This window comes from Pogona vitticeps, chromosome 4, assembly GCF_051106095.1.
Source record: "Pogona vitticeps strain Pit_001003342236 chromosome 4, PviZW2.1, whole genome shotgun sequence".
Lineage (NCBI taxonomy): Eukaryota > Metazoa > Chordata > Lepidosauria > Squamata > Agamidae > Pogona > Pogona vitticeps.
In genome coordinates, this window is record NC_135786.1 from 71,744,598 (window position 1) to 71,759,280 (window position 14,683).

The 14,683-nt window shown below is 42.1% G+C and overlaps 1 protein-coding gene across 1 annotated transcript in view; it reads left to right on the plus strand.

Moving 5' to 3' along the window:
• Positions 1-10,348: 10,348 nt before the first annotated feature.
• Positions 10,349-14,683, plus strand: part of PRKAA2 (protein kinase AMP-activated catalytic subunit alpha 2) — a 29,359-nt gene continuing 25,024 nt past the window's right edge. Inside the window, exon 1 of the mRNA XM_072997670.2 lies at positions 10,349-10,545. Within this exon, the coding sequence (XP_072853771.2) occupies positions 10,446-10,545 (100 nt within the window). The 5' untranslated portion in view covers positions 10,349-10,445. The remainder of the gene's footprint in view (positions 10,546-14,683) is intronic.

Sequence of the window (14,683 nt, forward strand, 5' to 3'; positions counted from 1 at the left end):
TATGAAGAAGAAGAAGAAATGACCAAAGACAAGATTGTCTGAAGAACAGGTCCTTTCACACCTGTTCAAGAAGAGTGGCAGGTGGACATGACAGGTTTGGTTTTTCCCACCCACCTGAGGACATTGAGTGCCTTTTTTACATAATGATTTCATTTTTAAAAAATTATCATGTGTTTGTTTCAAATGACACAGAGGCCGTGATGCTGAGAGCATTTTAGCAAAAGATATTGGATTTCCATTTTGGAAGCTGTGTTTTAGTTTTAGTTAGAGCATTAATGGTTGAATTTGAGTGCCAGATTGTCATTCGATGAATCAGTTGGCTAATGGAATTCAAAAGCCAAAATGATGCCAGCAAGGTTCCCCTTTTAACTGTACTCTTTTGCTATCCTATTTGGGCTCTATCTGTGATCTCTATATTGTTTATCTATAAATCATATACAGTACCTTTTAAAACAAATTAATAAATCTAAACCCAACTTCCAAAATGTACAATTACATGCTTGCTTCAGTAATTGAGAAATAATGTTGAAGTCACTAAAGAAAAATATCCATTATCCATTGCAAGCAAGGTGTGCTTATTGGTGCAGATAGAAGAATATTACATTATTTGGGATGCAGAATTTTCTTCCAAATACTATACAGACAGCAGGATTTTGAAAAGAACTGTCACAATTTCACCTTTCAAAGAAAGTCAGCACATGGGCACACAGTGTAAAAATAGCTAGGAGCAACTCACTTTTAATAATGTCTTATGAAAAAATAATACTTTAATCAGTTTCCAGGTTTGTGAATGCCACTATATTCAGCCTTTTTTATTTAAAAAACATTTTAGACTGACATGTTTATTCCCTTCTTTTTTCTATTAATATGTGAACTTGCATGAAATATTCACTGAAGATTTAAACAGCCAATATCCTTTATATCAGATCTTACAAGAAAAGTGCAATGGGGCCTCTTCTGATACCAGAAACAATAAAAATGCATAAAATAATACTTGCATTTCCCTTTACTTACATTATTTGAAAAAAAAAATCACTCAAAGCAATACCCGTTGCAAAATACCATGCCCTAACTAAAAATAGCTCCACTATGAATGCCTCATGTAGAGCTTTCATTTTAATTAATATTTCAGAGCAGTTCCTAGCAGATGAAGAAAGCAAAGCTCCTATTCATAAAAATGCTGGCATTCTGCCACAAAAGTTGGTTTATTGAGAAAAGGGGGTGGGAATCTGAATGTGTCTTTCTCACAGGAATGCATATTATTTTTATTTAATTCATAAATCCTTTTTCACCCCATTGACTAACGTGAACACTCCCCCCCCCCTTTTTTTAAAGTATGGTTTATTACTGATGTCCAGAGGACAGGAAGAACTGATACTTTAAAGAAACCATAAAAGAGACATCGGATTTTAAAGTGCTTATTACAATAAATGGCAAGCACAGTATCACAGTTATGCTGGGATAAAATGAGATAAGGCCCAAACAACTGACATCTAACAAAACACAGCTACAATCTTGAGTCTGCTAAATGGGCATGTCCTGGTCGCAAGACTGAAACTCCCATTGCAAAATAAATGAAACAGTTTTCTGTGGTACTCGAAAAGTCCCACTCTCTCGATATATCCCAGCCCATTTGTGGCAATTGTCATTTAAGTTGGTATTTCAGAACATCTAAAGACAAATAAGGAGGCCTAAGGTGCAGAATATTTAGCTTAGGGCTCCCTGTTCATCTTTAGATCTGAAACAGGAGCTTGAAGGATGAGCAAGGCGTAGAGACAGGAACATGTGGAAAGGGGGGGGGTGGCATTGAAAATGGTTTTACTGATTTTGTGATGTTTGTTGCCCCCACTTTATGGAATCCTCCGCCCAAAGAGATTTAGTAGACCTTGACAGAGTAGTCTTTCAGTTAGCATGTGGCTATGTGAGGAGACATTTTGTTAAATGTTTTAATAACCCTTCTGTGTGTCTCTGTGTGAGTGTGCATTCATCTTTATGTTTTACTCTCCTTTAAACAGTTATTGATTTGTATTTTAGAAATTGTTTAAATATTGTTGAACTGACTGTCGCTTCAAGTGAAATGGGCGGGGTGCTTTCATCTTTGTCTTCTTCTGCCAAAGAGTGGACATCATTCTGATCTATTCTGACTGCAATGCAGCAGTGTTGTGTTGCGTGCAAATCAGTCCTCCAGGTTCGTCAACCAATATATCTGTGTTCTGCTCCTTTCTTCTCATTTATTATATCTTGAGTGATCCATGAGCAAATGTTGCAATGATGGGTGTCTGGTGGCATTTTCCCACTGGAAGTCATTTCAGATGGGCACAGAAATCAGAAAACTCCATCCATGAGTAACAATCTCAACTTTGTTTTTCTTGTTATGTGGCTCATATTTTCTTGCGTTCTGTATATTGTAGGTTTTACAGTTTATTGGTCTTTATTTATTCAGTCAGCAATTCTTTGTTGGTCACTTTCTCAATCCAAGAAAACCTTAGCATTCTATGATAAATCCACATTTCAAATGAATAGGTTGAATAAAATAAATAAAAATAAATAAGAGACATTCATATAACTGGTAATGAAAGCTACAGAGAGAGTTGGAGAAACTTGAAGAGACGTCAAGAGCAGTATGACAAGGATGTCTACTTTCATGTCTGTTTTTCCATTTGTACTCGGAGAACATTGCCAGAGAGGAGCACTTGTTGATTCAAATGACAGTTTCATGGTCACTGGAGAGGTTATAAATAACAAGTAATGCGTAAAAGATACAGCACTATCAGCTGACAATTTAAATGGCCTGTAAGCTGATTCAGCCCTTCATGGATTGCTGCCTTGTCGTGGCGAAGGGGCTTGAGTAATTCAGAGAAGCTATGGGCTATGCTGTGCAGGGACACCCAAGATGGACAGGTCATAGTGGAGAGTTCTGACTAAACGTGATCCACCTGGAGTAGGACCGGGCAAGCCACTCCAGTATCTTTGCCAAGAAAACTCCATGAACAAAAACAAAAGATTTATTTATTTATTTATTGAGCTTATATGCCACCCATTTAGACATAGTCTACTCTGGGCGGCTCACAAAATGCAGACTAAAAACAATTTATATCAAATAACAATTTACAGCATTTACACAGAACACAGTAGATAAAGATAGAGAAAAAGAGGAAGTTATGTAGTGCCCGGAGGGAAGGCCTGTCCATATAACCAGGTCTTGAGTTGGTTTTTGAAAATGCCCAGCAAGGGGGCAAGACGAATCTCGGGGGGGGAGCTTGTTCCAGAGACTGGGAGCCACTGCTGAGAAGGCCTGGCATCTTGTTTTCTCCTTCCGGGCCTCCGTTGGCGTTAGGCTCCTCAGTCGCCCTTCCTGGCTAGATCGGGTGATATGAGTAGTCCACCAAGTATTGAGGTCCTAAACCTTTTAGGGCTTTGTATGTGATCATTAGAACTTTGAAATCAATGCGGAATCAAATGTGCAGCCAATGCAATGCAGCCAGAGTGGAAGTAACATGTTGATGTTTCCTCACACCACTAAGAAGTATGGCCGCTGCATTCTGCACCATTTGGAGTTTCCGCATTAATCTCAAAGGTAGTCCCACGTACAGCACATTACAGTGGTCTAATTTCAAGATTACGAGCGCATGGACCAAGGTGGTGAGTGAACCAACGTCAAGAAAGGGACGCAGCTGGGCAATCCACCAAAGATGAAAATAGGCAGTGCGGACCACTGACACCACCTGAGTTTCCATGGTGAGCACCGGGCCCAAGCTGTGAACCTCACTCTTAGCAATGAGAGTCACCCCCCGAAAGAGAGGGAGTTTCCCAAACCTCTGATGGTGGGTCCACCCACCCTCAGGACATCCGTCTTGTCCAGGTTCACCCTCAGCCCATTTTCCTGCATCCATTGCAGTACAGCCCCCAAACAGCGTTGAAGGGACAGAACGGCATCCTCTGTAGTTGGAAAAAAGGAGATGTAAAACTGAGAGTCATCCGCATACTGATGGCATGATGCTCTACATGCCCTGATACTGATGGCATGATGCTCCACACACCCAGTGACCTCATATAGATGTTAAACAACATTGGGGAAAGGGTTGAGCCCTGCGGAACTCCACAACTGAGATTCCACTGAGCCAATACACTGTCCCCAAGCTGTACTCTCTGAAGATGATCCTCCAAGAAGGATCAGAGCCAGGCCAATGGCAGGCCACTGATTCCCAGCTCGGAGAGCCTCCCCAGGAGGATACCGTGGTTGATGGTATCAAAGGTGGCTGAGATATCGAGGAGGACCAACAGAGATGTTTTCCCTCTGTCAGCCTCCCTCAATAGGTCATCTAACAGGGCGACCAATGCTGTTTCTGTACTGTGGCGCAGCCTGAAGCCCAACTGGAATGGATCCAGGGCTTTTGTTTAATCCAAATGCACCTGAAACTGATCAGCCACTTTACTAATGAAAGAAACATTGGCGACGGGCCTATAATTGCCAATATAATTTGCTGCAAATTCAGGAATGGGCGAATTCAATTCAGATGATTACCATATCTACTATTGTGGGCACGAATCCCATAGAAGAAATGGAGTAGCCCTCATTGTCAACAAAAGAGTGGGAAAAGCTCTGCTGGTATACAATCTCTAAATTATGATAGAATTATTTCAATACAAATCCAAGGCAGACCTTTCAACATCACAGTAATCCAAGTTTTTCTTTGCAGCATCGGACTTTCCTTTCACTTCCAGGGGCATCAGCAGCTGAGCATCCTTTTGGCTTTGGCCCAACCACTTCATTAGCTTTGGAGCTACTTGTCCTCTGCTTTTCCTCAGTAGCATGTTGGACATCTTCTGACCTGAGGGGTCATCTTCCAATGTCATATCTTTTAGCCTTTTGTTCCTGTCAATGGAGTTTTCTTGGCAAAGATACTGGAGTGGCTTGCCAATTCCTGCTCCAGGTGGATTGCATTTAGTCAGAACTCTCCACTATGACCTGTCTGTCTTGGGTGTCCCTGCACAGCATAGCCCATAGCTTCTCTGAATCACTGAAGCCCCTTCACCACGACAAGGCAGCAATCCCTGAAGGGTGTTGCTAGTTTAGATAGTCTTAAAGGTCATCTATGTGGCAACGATTGGATTCTTCCACATTTTTAAAAAGAAATAGTTGACAAGGTATAATTGTATAAGGCGCGGACAAAAACTAACATTATTTTTGTCATAGGGGGTCAAACACTTGATGGAGCAGGAAGAATAATCATGCCTGAAATATTTTAGGGAACTTAACTTCAAAAACATTACATTTGGTGAGGAAAACATATGTTTAAACCTCCAAATCTATTTATAAGGACTGAGCAGATAGCTTTCCTTTGTTTTTTAAAATTAATTTGGATTTTTTTGGCACTTGGTATCTGAGCATGATTGCATCTGCAGCTTGGCTCTATAGAAACAGAGGAACTAAAAATTAAATGCCACCCATGCCAGATGTATGGGATTATTGGACTTATAACATCACATCTGTACGTCACATTATAAATAGAATTTTTATTATATTTCGAGAAAAGCCATTAACCACCATTCTATCTACCATCCCCACCATATCCCCTCCTTACCTCATCGTATGATTTCTATGGTCTATCTTGACTAAGAAATATGTGTATTATCAAGCCCCTTAAAGACTACCATTAAGAGTCTATCTTTAAGGCCATCATCATGCTGGTAGCTATGTACAGCCATTACATTTCGCTTCCATCACCATCACTCCCACATGTATAAGAATGTTTACTGAGGCAACACTCCATGTCTCTGAAGAAATGGGCTGCAGACCATGAAAGCTTGTCCTAAATAAAACTAGTTAGTTTTCAGGGTGCCACAAGACTTTTTGTTGTCTTTGATGATGATGTACTGTCAAGTCAATTCTAACTCATGGTTATCCTTTTTCCGGATTTTCCAGGTAGAGAATACAGTACTTAGAAGTCATTTACTGTTCCCTTCTTCGGGGGTGCCTTGGGACTGTGCAGCTTGCCCAAGGCCACACAGGCTGGCTCTCCTCATAGGGGGCACAGTGGGAAATTGAACTCCCAACCTCTCTTTCTACAGCCAGATACCTAAATCACTGAGCTATCCAGCCAGACACACTTTTAATCTTTATTTCTTCTAATATTGAAGGGCAGGTGGTGAGCACCAACAAGTCTGGAGCCACAACGTGGGTACTGAGAAATGGGAAGGAAGGGCTGGGGTTAGAGAAAACCCAAGATTAGCAAAAAATACAAGAAATCTAAAAGAAATACCTGTACAGGGGGACCACTTGTCCTAAAGATCCAATCAAATGAAAACTGAAAATAATGGTAGTACACTGTTGTCAACTGGAAGAGGAAAACAGGCTGGGTGTAATGGGTGGGAAGAAAAGGAACGAAAACAGGGAAAACTGATGTTAGCAACTTGGCATAATTTCAGGTCCCGTGTTTTATTGCTAACTTACTGCTCTATTTTTACTGTGCTTTGTGGTTTTAATTATTGTTCCAAATGGCCTTAAGCCTGGGAAAAGGCAAGCAACATGTTCCAACCATAGCAGCATCTCCTCGTGCTGCCCCCTTCCCTGGCTGGATGGTTTTAAAACAGGTTCAATCAGAGAACAGTTTTTCTTCTTACACTGCTCTTGAATAAGTGCCACAGTTCACAGATCTTTACAGTGGGGTCTTGACTTAAGAACGGCTTGAGTTAAGAACATTTTGACTTAAGAACCGCTCTCATAGGAAAATATTGACTTGACTTACATACTTAGATTTGAGTTAAGAACTAAAAAAAACCACGTGGGAGGCAGGGAAAGTGCAAAAAGTGAACTTTCAGTTAACTGTTGGCCAGTGAAAAGGGTGCCTGTCTGCTTTCTCACTCCTCCCAGTGTTTAGATAGTGGATTGGGAGACAGTCTTCAGACTGCCTGGTACTGTACTGCCTGGACTGTATTTTCCCTGCCTTCCCTTAACCTTTCTTGACCTAAGAAAAAAAGAAACAAAGTATCCCCCTCTAGTGGTCAAAGGCGGAATAGCAGCTTCCCATCAGTTTCTATGGACGGAAAAGAGCAGATACGGATTAAATGGTTTTCAATGCATTCCTATGGGAAATGCAGATTTGACTTGAGAACTTTTTGACTTGAGAACTGCCTTCCAATACGGATTCAGTTCTCAAGTCAAGACCCCACTGTAGTCAGCATGAGCTGTGTACATGTAGTTTGCAGAATTTTCTGCTTCTGCCTGCTACCCATGGATTTGGTGTAGGGGTGGGTGGGAGGCAGAGTAAGTTTGGAAGGGGATGAAAAAGTTTGAGAAATCCTGCACCAGCCCTGAGATTTGCATCTTTCGGAAGAATACAGTGTTTGCTTAAATGTACATCCTTCCTTTCCCCTAAAAATGAAATTCAAAGTACGTAACTCACAAGATTAACAAAATGCTTAAAACTTCAGAAACCTATAATATTAAAACACAATTAAACAAAGCATCATATTAAAACATAAATTAATTAAAAGTAATCTACCACCCAGTGTATTGTTCTGTTTCTGGACCTATCAGGTATTAGAATAAATATTATAACCACATTTTCATATTCAATTTCCAGTTTGGCACTTTTGCCTGTCATTGATTTTTGTTATGCCACGAGCACAACCTCTCATGCAGCCTATGTGCATAGTATGTGCCTCTTCTAGGCACTGCTAATTTATTTATTTATTTATTTACTTCTCTCCAAATTAGCAGATTATCAGAACAATCGCTCATATAGGCAGACACACATGTATAGACACCCCCACCCTCACACAGCCAGATTAGTTTTTGTCATTTCATAATTATCTTTTCTTGGTACTTCTTCAAAACACCACTGCCTACACAGAAGTGTGTTGCTATCTGCTCTCTCCTCCCTGAAGTCTGGCAGTAAAGGACAAAACAGAGTAAAGAATCTTCTTCATCAGCCATCAGCCTTCCATGCTATGTAGTATCACAGAGTTTTTTCTCAAAAACTCACTTGTTCCATCAGGCGTTAATACTAAGGTGTCCCAAGTGTTACCGAAGATTGCTTCCTGCATACAGTGGTGCTTCGCTAGACGATGATAAACCGTTCCACTGAAATTGCTGCTTAGCGAAATCATTATCTAGTGAAAAGCATTTCCCCATTGGAATGCATTGAAACCTGTTTAATGCATTCCAATGGGGAAAAATCATCGTGGTCTAGCAAAGATTGCCCATAGGAAAGCCGCTTTGCGAACCACTGATCAGCTGTTTAAATCGCTGTCTTGTGAAGCTTAGGTCCTGAAAACACCTGTTTTGTGAGCGCGGAGGAAGCTGTCAAAATCGTTGTCTAGCAAAAATCGGTTTGCGAAGCAGGGACCAAACATTGTCCAGCGAAATTCCCCCATAGGTCTCACTGTTTTGCGAATCACTATAGCGATCACAAAAAGTCAATGTCTAGGAAAATGTCATGCGGGGTAACTGTCTAGCGAGGCACCACTGTATATTATTTTTCTGCCGGCCTGGCCTTTGTATAGTATCAAAACCACAACCCAGTGCTACCTGATACCTTGTAGCACAAAACAAGATAACAAGAGTAAATAGTATTTGAGGGTATTGCCAGATACCCCCTCCCCACATCACACAGTGGGAAATCCTGGTTCTAATCTCTGTTTAGCCGTGAGTGACAATGGATGAGCCTTTCTTGTCTACCTCTGAGGGTTGTTGTTGAGGTCAGTGTGGGGAAAAGGAGAATCACTTACACCATCTTGAGCTCACTGAAGAATGGAGGGATATAAATGTAACTGAAAAATCAATAGCAATAATTCAGCCAATGGGGAAACATTCCCATTCAATATATGCAATGGTCATTTATTCCTTCCCTACTATCTAATGGTATCGCCAAGAAAATGGTCCAGCAGCCTTTCTACAAAAGCAAAATTGGAAACTTCCAGTATCCAACAGAACTGGAGGTTTTGGGTGGAAATTACTGAAATGTGCACGCTTTTAATACTCTATTCACATTAACAACTTTTCATTGTCTTCCATTCACTAAAGTTTCATTGAGATTTCTTCTATCTTTTCTTTTTTGCATATTACAGGATATCAGCAAATATAAAAGTATAACTAAAGCTTGTACATTTTATTCCGGCAAAGCCCAGATTCTGAGAAATTCTAAATCCAGGAATATGTTGTAGCTTTGAAACATACTGTAACCAACATTTGCCTTTTTACTCGGAAATATTCAAAGGAAATATGCTTTAAAAATGGTTAGGCTTGATGTGTTGTCAGGTTTTAATTAACTCCTTGAACTTAGGCTCTTTCTCCACCAGTTACTTAAATTCCCCCTAGGCACACACGACCCACAGCCTCATCCCTTTATTTTATGGTGGTCCACATTTCTTTTTTTTCCCTACTTCTCGTGAAAAAAAATATACACGCTTGTGTTTTCAATGTTTGGTTAGGTCTGACTTCAAAGTATTAATGATTACATATAAAGCCCTAAACGGTTTGGGACCTCAATATTTGGCAGATCGCCTCCTCCCACCCAGATCTACCCGAGTCACCCGACATAGCCAGCAGGGACGGCTGAGGGGACTGATGCTGAGGGAGGCCCGGAAGGAGAAAACAAGAAAATGGGCCTTCTCAGCGGTTGCCCCTCGGCTGTGGAACACACTTCCCATTGAAATTGGGCTGGCACCCTTGCTGGGTGTGTTCAAAAACCAACTAAAAACATGGTTATTCAGACAGGCCTCCCTCCCAGTCACCTAAGTTCTTCCCCCCCCCTTTTTTTTTCTGGTTCTTAATGTTGCCATCTTGGATAGTATTAGTTATAATAATTGCATTATGCTAGATATTTTCTACATTGTTTTAATGTGTTTTAATTTTTGTAAGCTGCCCCAAGTAGACGTTGTCTAGAGGGGCGGGGTAAAAACTGAATAAATAAATAAATAAATAAATCTGAGACGTGACACGTAACTGCAGCCTTAAAGTGAATACATTCTGAACAACAAAAAGAACAGAATCTTTTCCTGAGCATAAGGAGAGTGGAGATGTCAAGATGGCTGATTCATGGCTCCTGAGCATAAGCAGAGTGGAGATGTCAGAGATGGCTGATGCATCTATTACTTGACTCCAGGAATGCCAGACGAATCCCTCGCCAAATATTGCATCCTTGGGGGGGGGGGAGATTGTCATCTGGCGCAACAGGCGCGCCCTCCATCTCCTCACCTGTCCCCCCCCCCTTCGCTCGCTCGCCCGCCCTCCCTTCGTCCCTCCCTGACCGCCACGGGCTGCTGTTGTGGTCGCCGCGCCGCCACCGCCGGAGCGGCCGCCCGTCACCCTCTCCCTTTTGCCTCCCCTCCCGGCCCTGCTGCATTGTGGTCCGGCCGGGCCGGCGGCGGCGGCGGCAGCAGCGCTCGCAGCAGCAGCAGCAGCAGCAGCACCGGCAGTGGCAGCGCAAAGCCCGGCGAAGATGGCTGAGAAGCAGCCGCCGAAGCACGACGGGCGGGTGAAGATCGGCCACTACGTGCTGGGGGACACGCTGGGGGTCGGCACCTTCGGCAAAGTCAAGAGCTGAGTATGGGGCAGTGGAGGGGAGAGGCGGCACAGGCGGGAGGGGCGCGCGAGCAAGCAAGCAAGCAAGCAAGCGGGGCCGCGGGAACGAGCAGACAGGGAGGCGGGGATGGGAAGAGACGGAGGGGGGGCGCGCGAGGGAGGGGCCCCTTTCCCGCCGGCCTGAGGAGCGCGCGCGCGCGCGCGAGCAGGTGCTTTCCCAAGCCGCGACCCAGACAGGGAGCAGACAGGCGGTCTCTGCGCGCCTCCTCCCCCAGCAAGGGCCCCTCTCCCAGGCCAGTCGTGGTCCTCTCCATCTTTCATTCCCTCAACCCCGCCACCCCTCGTTCCACCTCACAAATGCCCGCAGAGTTTCCAGAATAATCAGTGCCTCCCCCCATCCGCTGTGTTGCTGAAGGCTCTCCTAGGCACAGGGAAAGTCTCAGCGCCCCCCTCCCCATTCATCCATGAAGTCCGTTCAGAGACTTGCACGTGTATCCAGTATATACCGTTCCTCCCCTCCTCTCGCCCTCTCTCCCTTCCCGCCCTTTCCACCTGCACCTCCACAAGGTAGAAAGAATGCTTCGGAGTTGTGCTAGACTGAGTTTTGCTCTAACGGGGAAAGAGGGGTAGAAGAGGGGGCTGGGTTCGTGGAGCTGTGAGAAGCTCCTACTGGGGTTAGGAAAGGGACCACAGCTTAGAAATAACCTGCACTCTCGGGATCCCCTGGGATATGGGATTGGGCTCCTCATGACTGTTTAAAGGGTTTTCAAAAAGGGAGACTTAAGTTGGATAGTTGTGGAAGAGTAGGTTCCTATCCTGAGGAGTACACAACATATAGAACTTTGGATGATGAAAGACTGAGGGAACTGGGAGGCAAAGAGTGCAAAAATGTGTAGCTACACACTTCTGCCCTTCCCTTGATGAATTATGCAGGCTTGCCTAACTCCCATCCTCCAAACTATTCTGTGTATTGTGCAGCACTTTGAGCCAGATAAACGTTCCCCCAGGGTGGGCACAGGGCCCATCATCTCATCTAAACTTGTTCCTCAGTAATCCTGTAAATGACATTTAGAACAGCATCTGTACCTTGAACATAAATATTCTTGTCACCAGGAAGGAGTCTGTTGCCTGAGAGAGAAGGGTCACCATGGGATTGGAGGTTGCCACTGTTAAGTATCTGTTTCCTAGAAGAATATCCTATATCTTCCCATTTTCCCATTTTGCTTCTCTACTGGGAAGTCCATGGAAAATCTTTATAATTTTGAGTACTTTTCCCGAAGACTGTTATCGGAATGCAATCAAATCACTTTCTCCTCATGCCTCATTACCATTTGCCTATTTGCTCAGATACAGAAATCAGTCCCATTGCACTGAGTTATGTTCAGTCCCAAGTTACCGTATGCAGGATCACAACTATATTTCGTAATCATGTTTTTGAGCTTGTGATTCGATTAGATTTTGGGTTCACAATAATCCCAGTAAAATCATAGTGGATTGATTACATACTTGAATCAAGGCCTCTTCAGTTTAATTCCAGTGCTGTAGCCATAACAGCCATTCTTAAATCACATGGCTGCTTCTTTCACTCAGCCCCTATCAACATTGTTGTCTCTTTCATTAATAATAATAATAATAATAATTAACTGCTGTCAAGTCGATGGCAACCCTATTCAGAATTTTCAGGGTACGTACTACTCAGAAAGTGGTTCACCAGTCGCTTAGCACTTCAAAATCCAGGCTTACTGCTTAGCTTGCCATTTCCCAAAGCACTTAGGGCAAGGGGGGGAAATGCCACCAGTCAAACAGTATTAGGTTTTCCAATATGTTTCTATAATGTAAAGCCGCCTATAGAGCCAGTATGGCACAGTGGGGAATTGAAATCCCAGCCTCTACTACTGAGCTATCCAGCCAAAGTAAGGGAACCTTTTAAAAGGTAAAGGTAAAGGTTCCCCTTGATATTTAGTCCAGTCGTGTCCGACTCTAGGGGGCAGTGCTCAACCCCATTTCCAAGCCATAGAGCCAGCATTTGTCCATAGACAGTTTCTGTGGTCACGTGGCCAGCACAACTAGACACAGAACGCCGTTACCTTACCCTTAAGTAAATGGGAACCAGATTTCTGCCTTAATTTTTTATTATGCTTCAGATGAATGATTAATATGTGGGCAGAAAAACTAATGCAAAATTATATGGAGTTAATATCTTTCTTGGAGTTAAATACTCTTTCAGTGTGATGTAGGAGGTCAGAGCAAAGCATAGAGCAGTTAACATCTAACTTTCTAAGGTTTGCTGCAATAACCGAGTTAAACTATTTCTCACAATCTTGCCAAAATCACTCAACTACTTGCTCAAGGGGAGTCTGTCCTTCAGTATACTGGTTTTATAGCATTCTATTGAAACACATAAACACATAAATGCAGGCAGACAATAAATAGTGTTGGAAATCTTGTGCTTTTGCTTAGCTTTGTGGAGACAGAAATGTCTGTTTGGAACCTGAGTTGCCACAGACACCAGATAACAGATAATACTTTCTCTCTTGTCTTCATCTCTCAAGACATCCAAGTAAACTTAACAAGTCCCGTGGGAGTGAAACAATAGTATCTCTGTATCAGTTGCTTACTGTAAGCAAATTATGGATTACAAAGCAGACTGTTTATTATTAATTATTAATGGTTGGCAGTAAGAAAGCCAAATAAAGACACATAACTTTGTCTGAAGCAGCAATAATGGTTTGATATATATTTTTTGTGCAGTATTTTTTTTTCTGGTTAATGGGAAGAGTGTTGAATGGTTAGGAAGAGTTGCTATACATAATACAAAATAAAACACAAATAATTATAGGCACAGTAAGGCTATGGTGGAAGAAAAAGGCTAGTCTTTTTCTCAAAATGGAATACTTTACCCAACGCTGTTTTCTTTTCTTTTTTTAAAAAGCAGGGGTACTTTTTAAAAGTCTTGTTCTGTCTGTGCAGAAGAATTTTGCTTAGTTGGCATGGGAGATACAGATGATTAAAGTGGTATGGTGGATTTACCTTCTGATGATTGACAGATATAGAAGGATAATTGGATGTAGCTGTAGAGGTCAGTTTCCCTGATTTTTTAAACATTCTTACTCAGCAATTTCCTGAATTGTTATTAGGCACATAGCCTTTCAATCTTGTCCATTAGTCCATAAAGTATCAGGGCAAAGGGGATGATGAGGCATATCCCCTGTTGCAACCTGTAAAAGTAGGTGATATATAGAGAGCTGGCATCTTTTTTGTGTCATCCTGTGAAGCAAAACATTAGCAATGCAGTTGCCAGAAAAAAAATTGGCTTGGTCTACTTGTGTACCGTTTATAGCAGCTTGTTATGCAGGAATTAGCAGGTGAAGCCTTTCGGAGACTGGAGATAAGTATTATCACTCACTAATGTCTGCACAATGATATACTGTTAATAGACAGAAGAGCAAGGGGGTGGGATGAATTGGCATCCATAATGATCAAACTAGGGTTATAGCTATACTAACATTGCCCATATTTTATTCCCTGTGTCACATCAGCTTGGGTGCTATAATAAACACAATTTTAAATGGATTTATAACATCCTGAGGTGATAGATCAAAAATATTAAAAAGGTTACTGGATTAAATGCAAAGGAGAACTGCATTTTTAAATATGTACATAGAAAAGGATAGTGTTTTGGCAAGCAGAATACAGTACTGTACGTACATACAATATTACTAGGAGTATGTAATATTTATCTGTCAAGATTACTTCCTATATATAATTGTTTCAAGTGAAAATAACCATATTCTACCGTACAGCTGGTCAGTGGAATCTTTGTGACACCTTAAAGATGACTAATTTTATTACAGCACAAACTTTCAAAGACTGTACCTCATGAGCTGATGCCATAAGAAATGTGTTAGATTTTAAAGACCACACAGGAATCTTGCTTCTGCTGCTGCTGACTCACCACAGATACCATTCTGAAAAGTCAAGGACAGGCTGTGTAGTTCAGGCTGTTTGAGTAACAACACAGTTTAGTTTCAGCAGGAACTGTGGGCTGTATCATTCTAGGATCATGTCCCATTGCAATTGCCCTCTTGTTATTTCATAACAATCCTGATTTGGAACAATTGTTACTTTGTAAAAATTTTCATTCTGTGAAGAAAG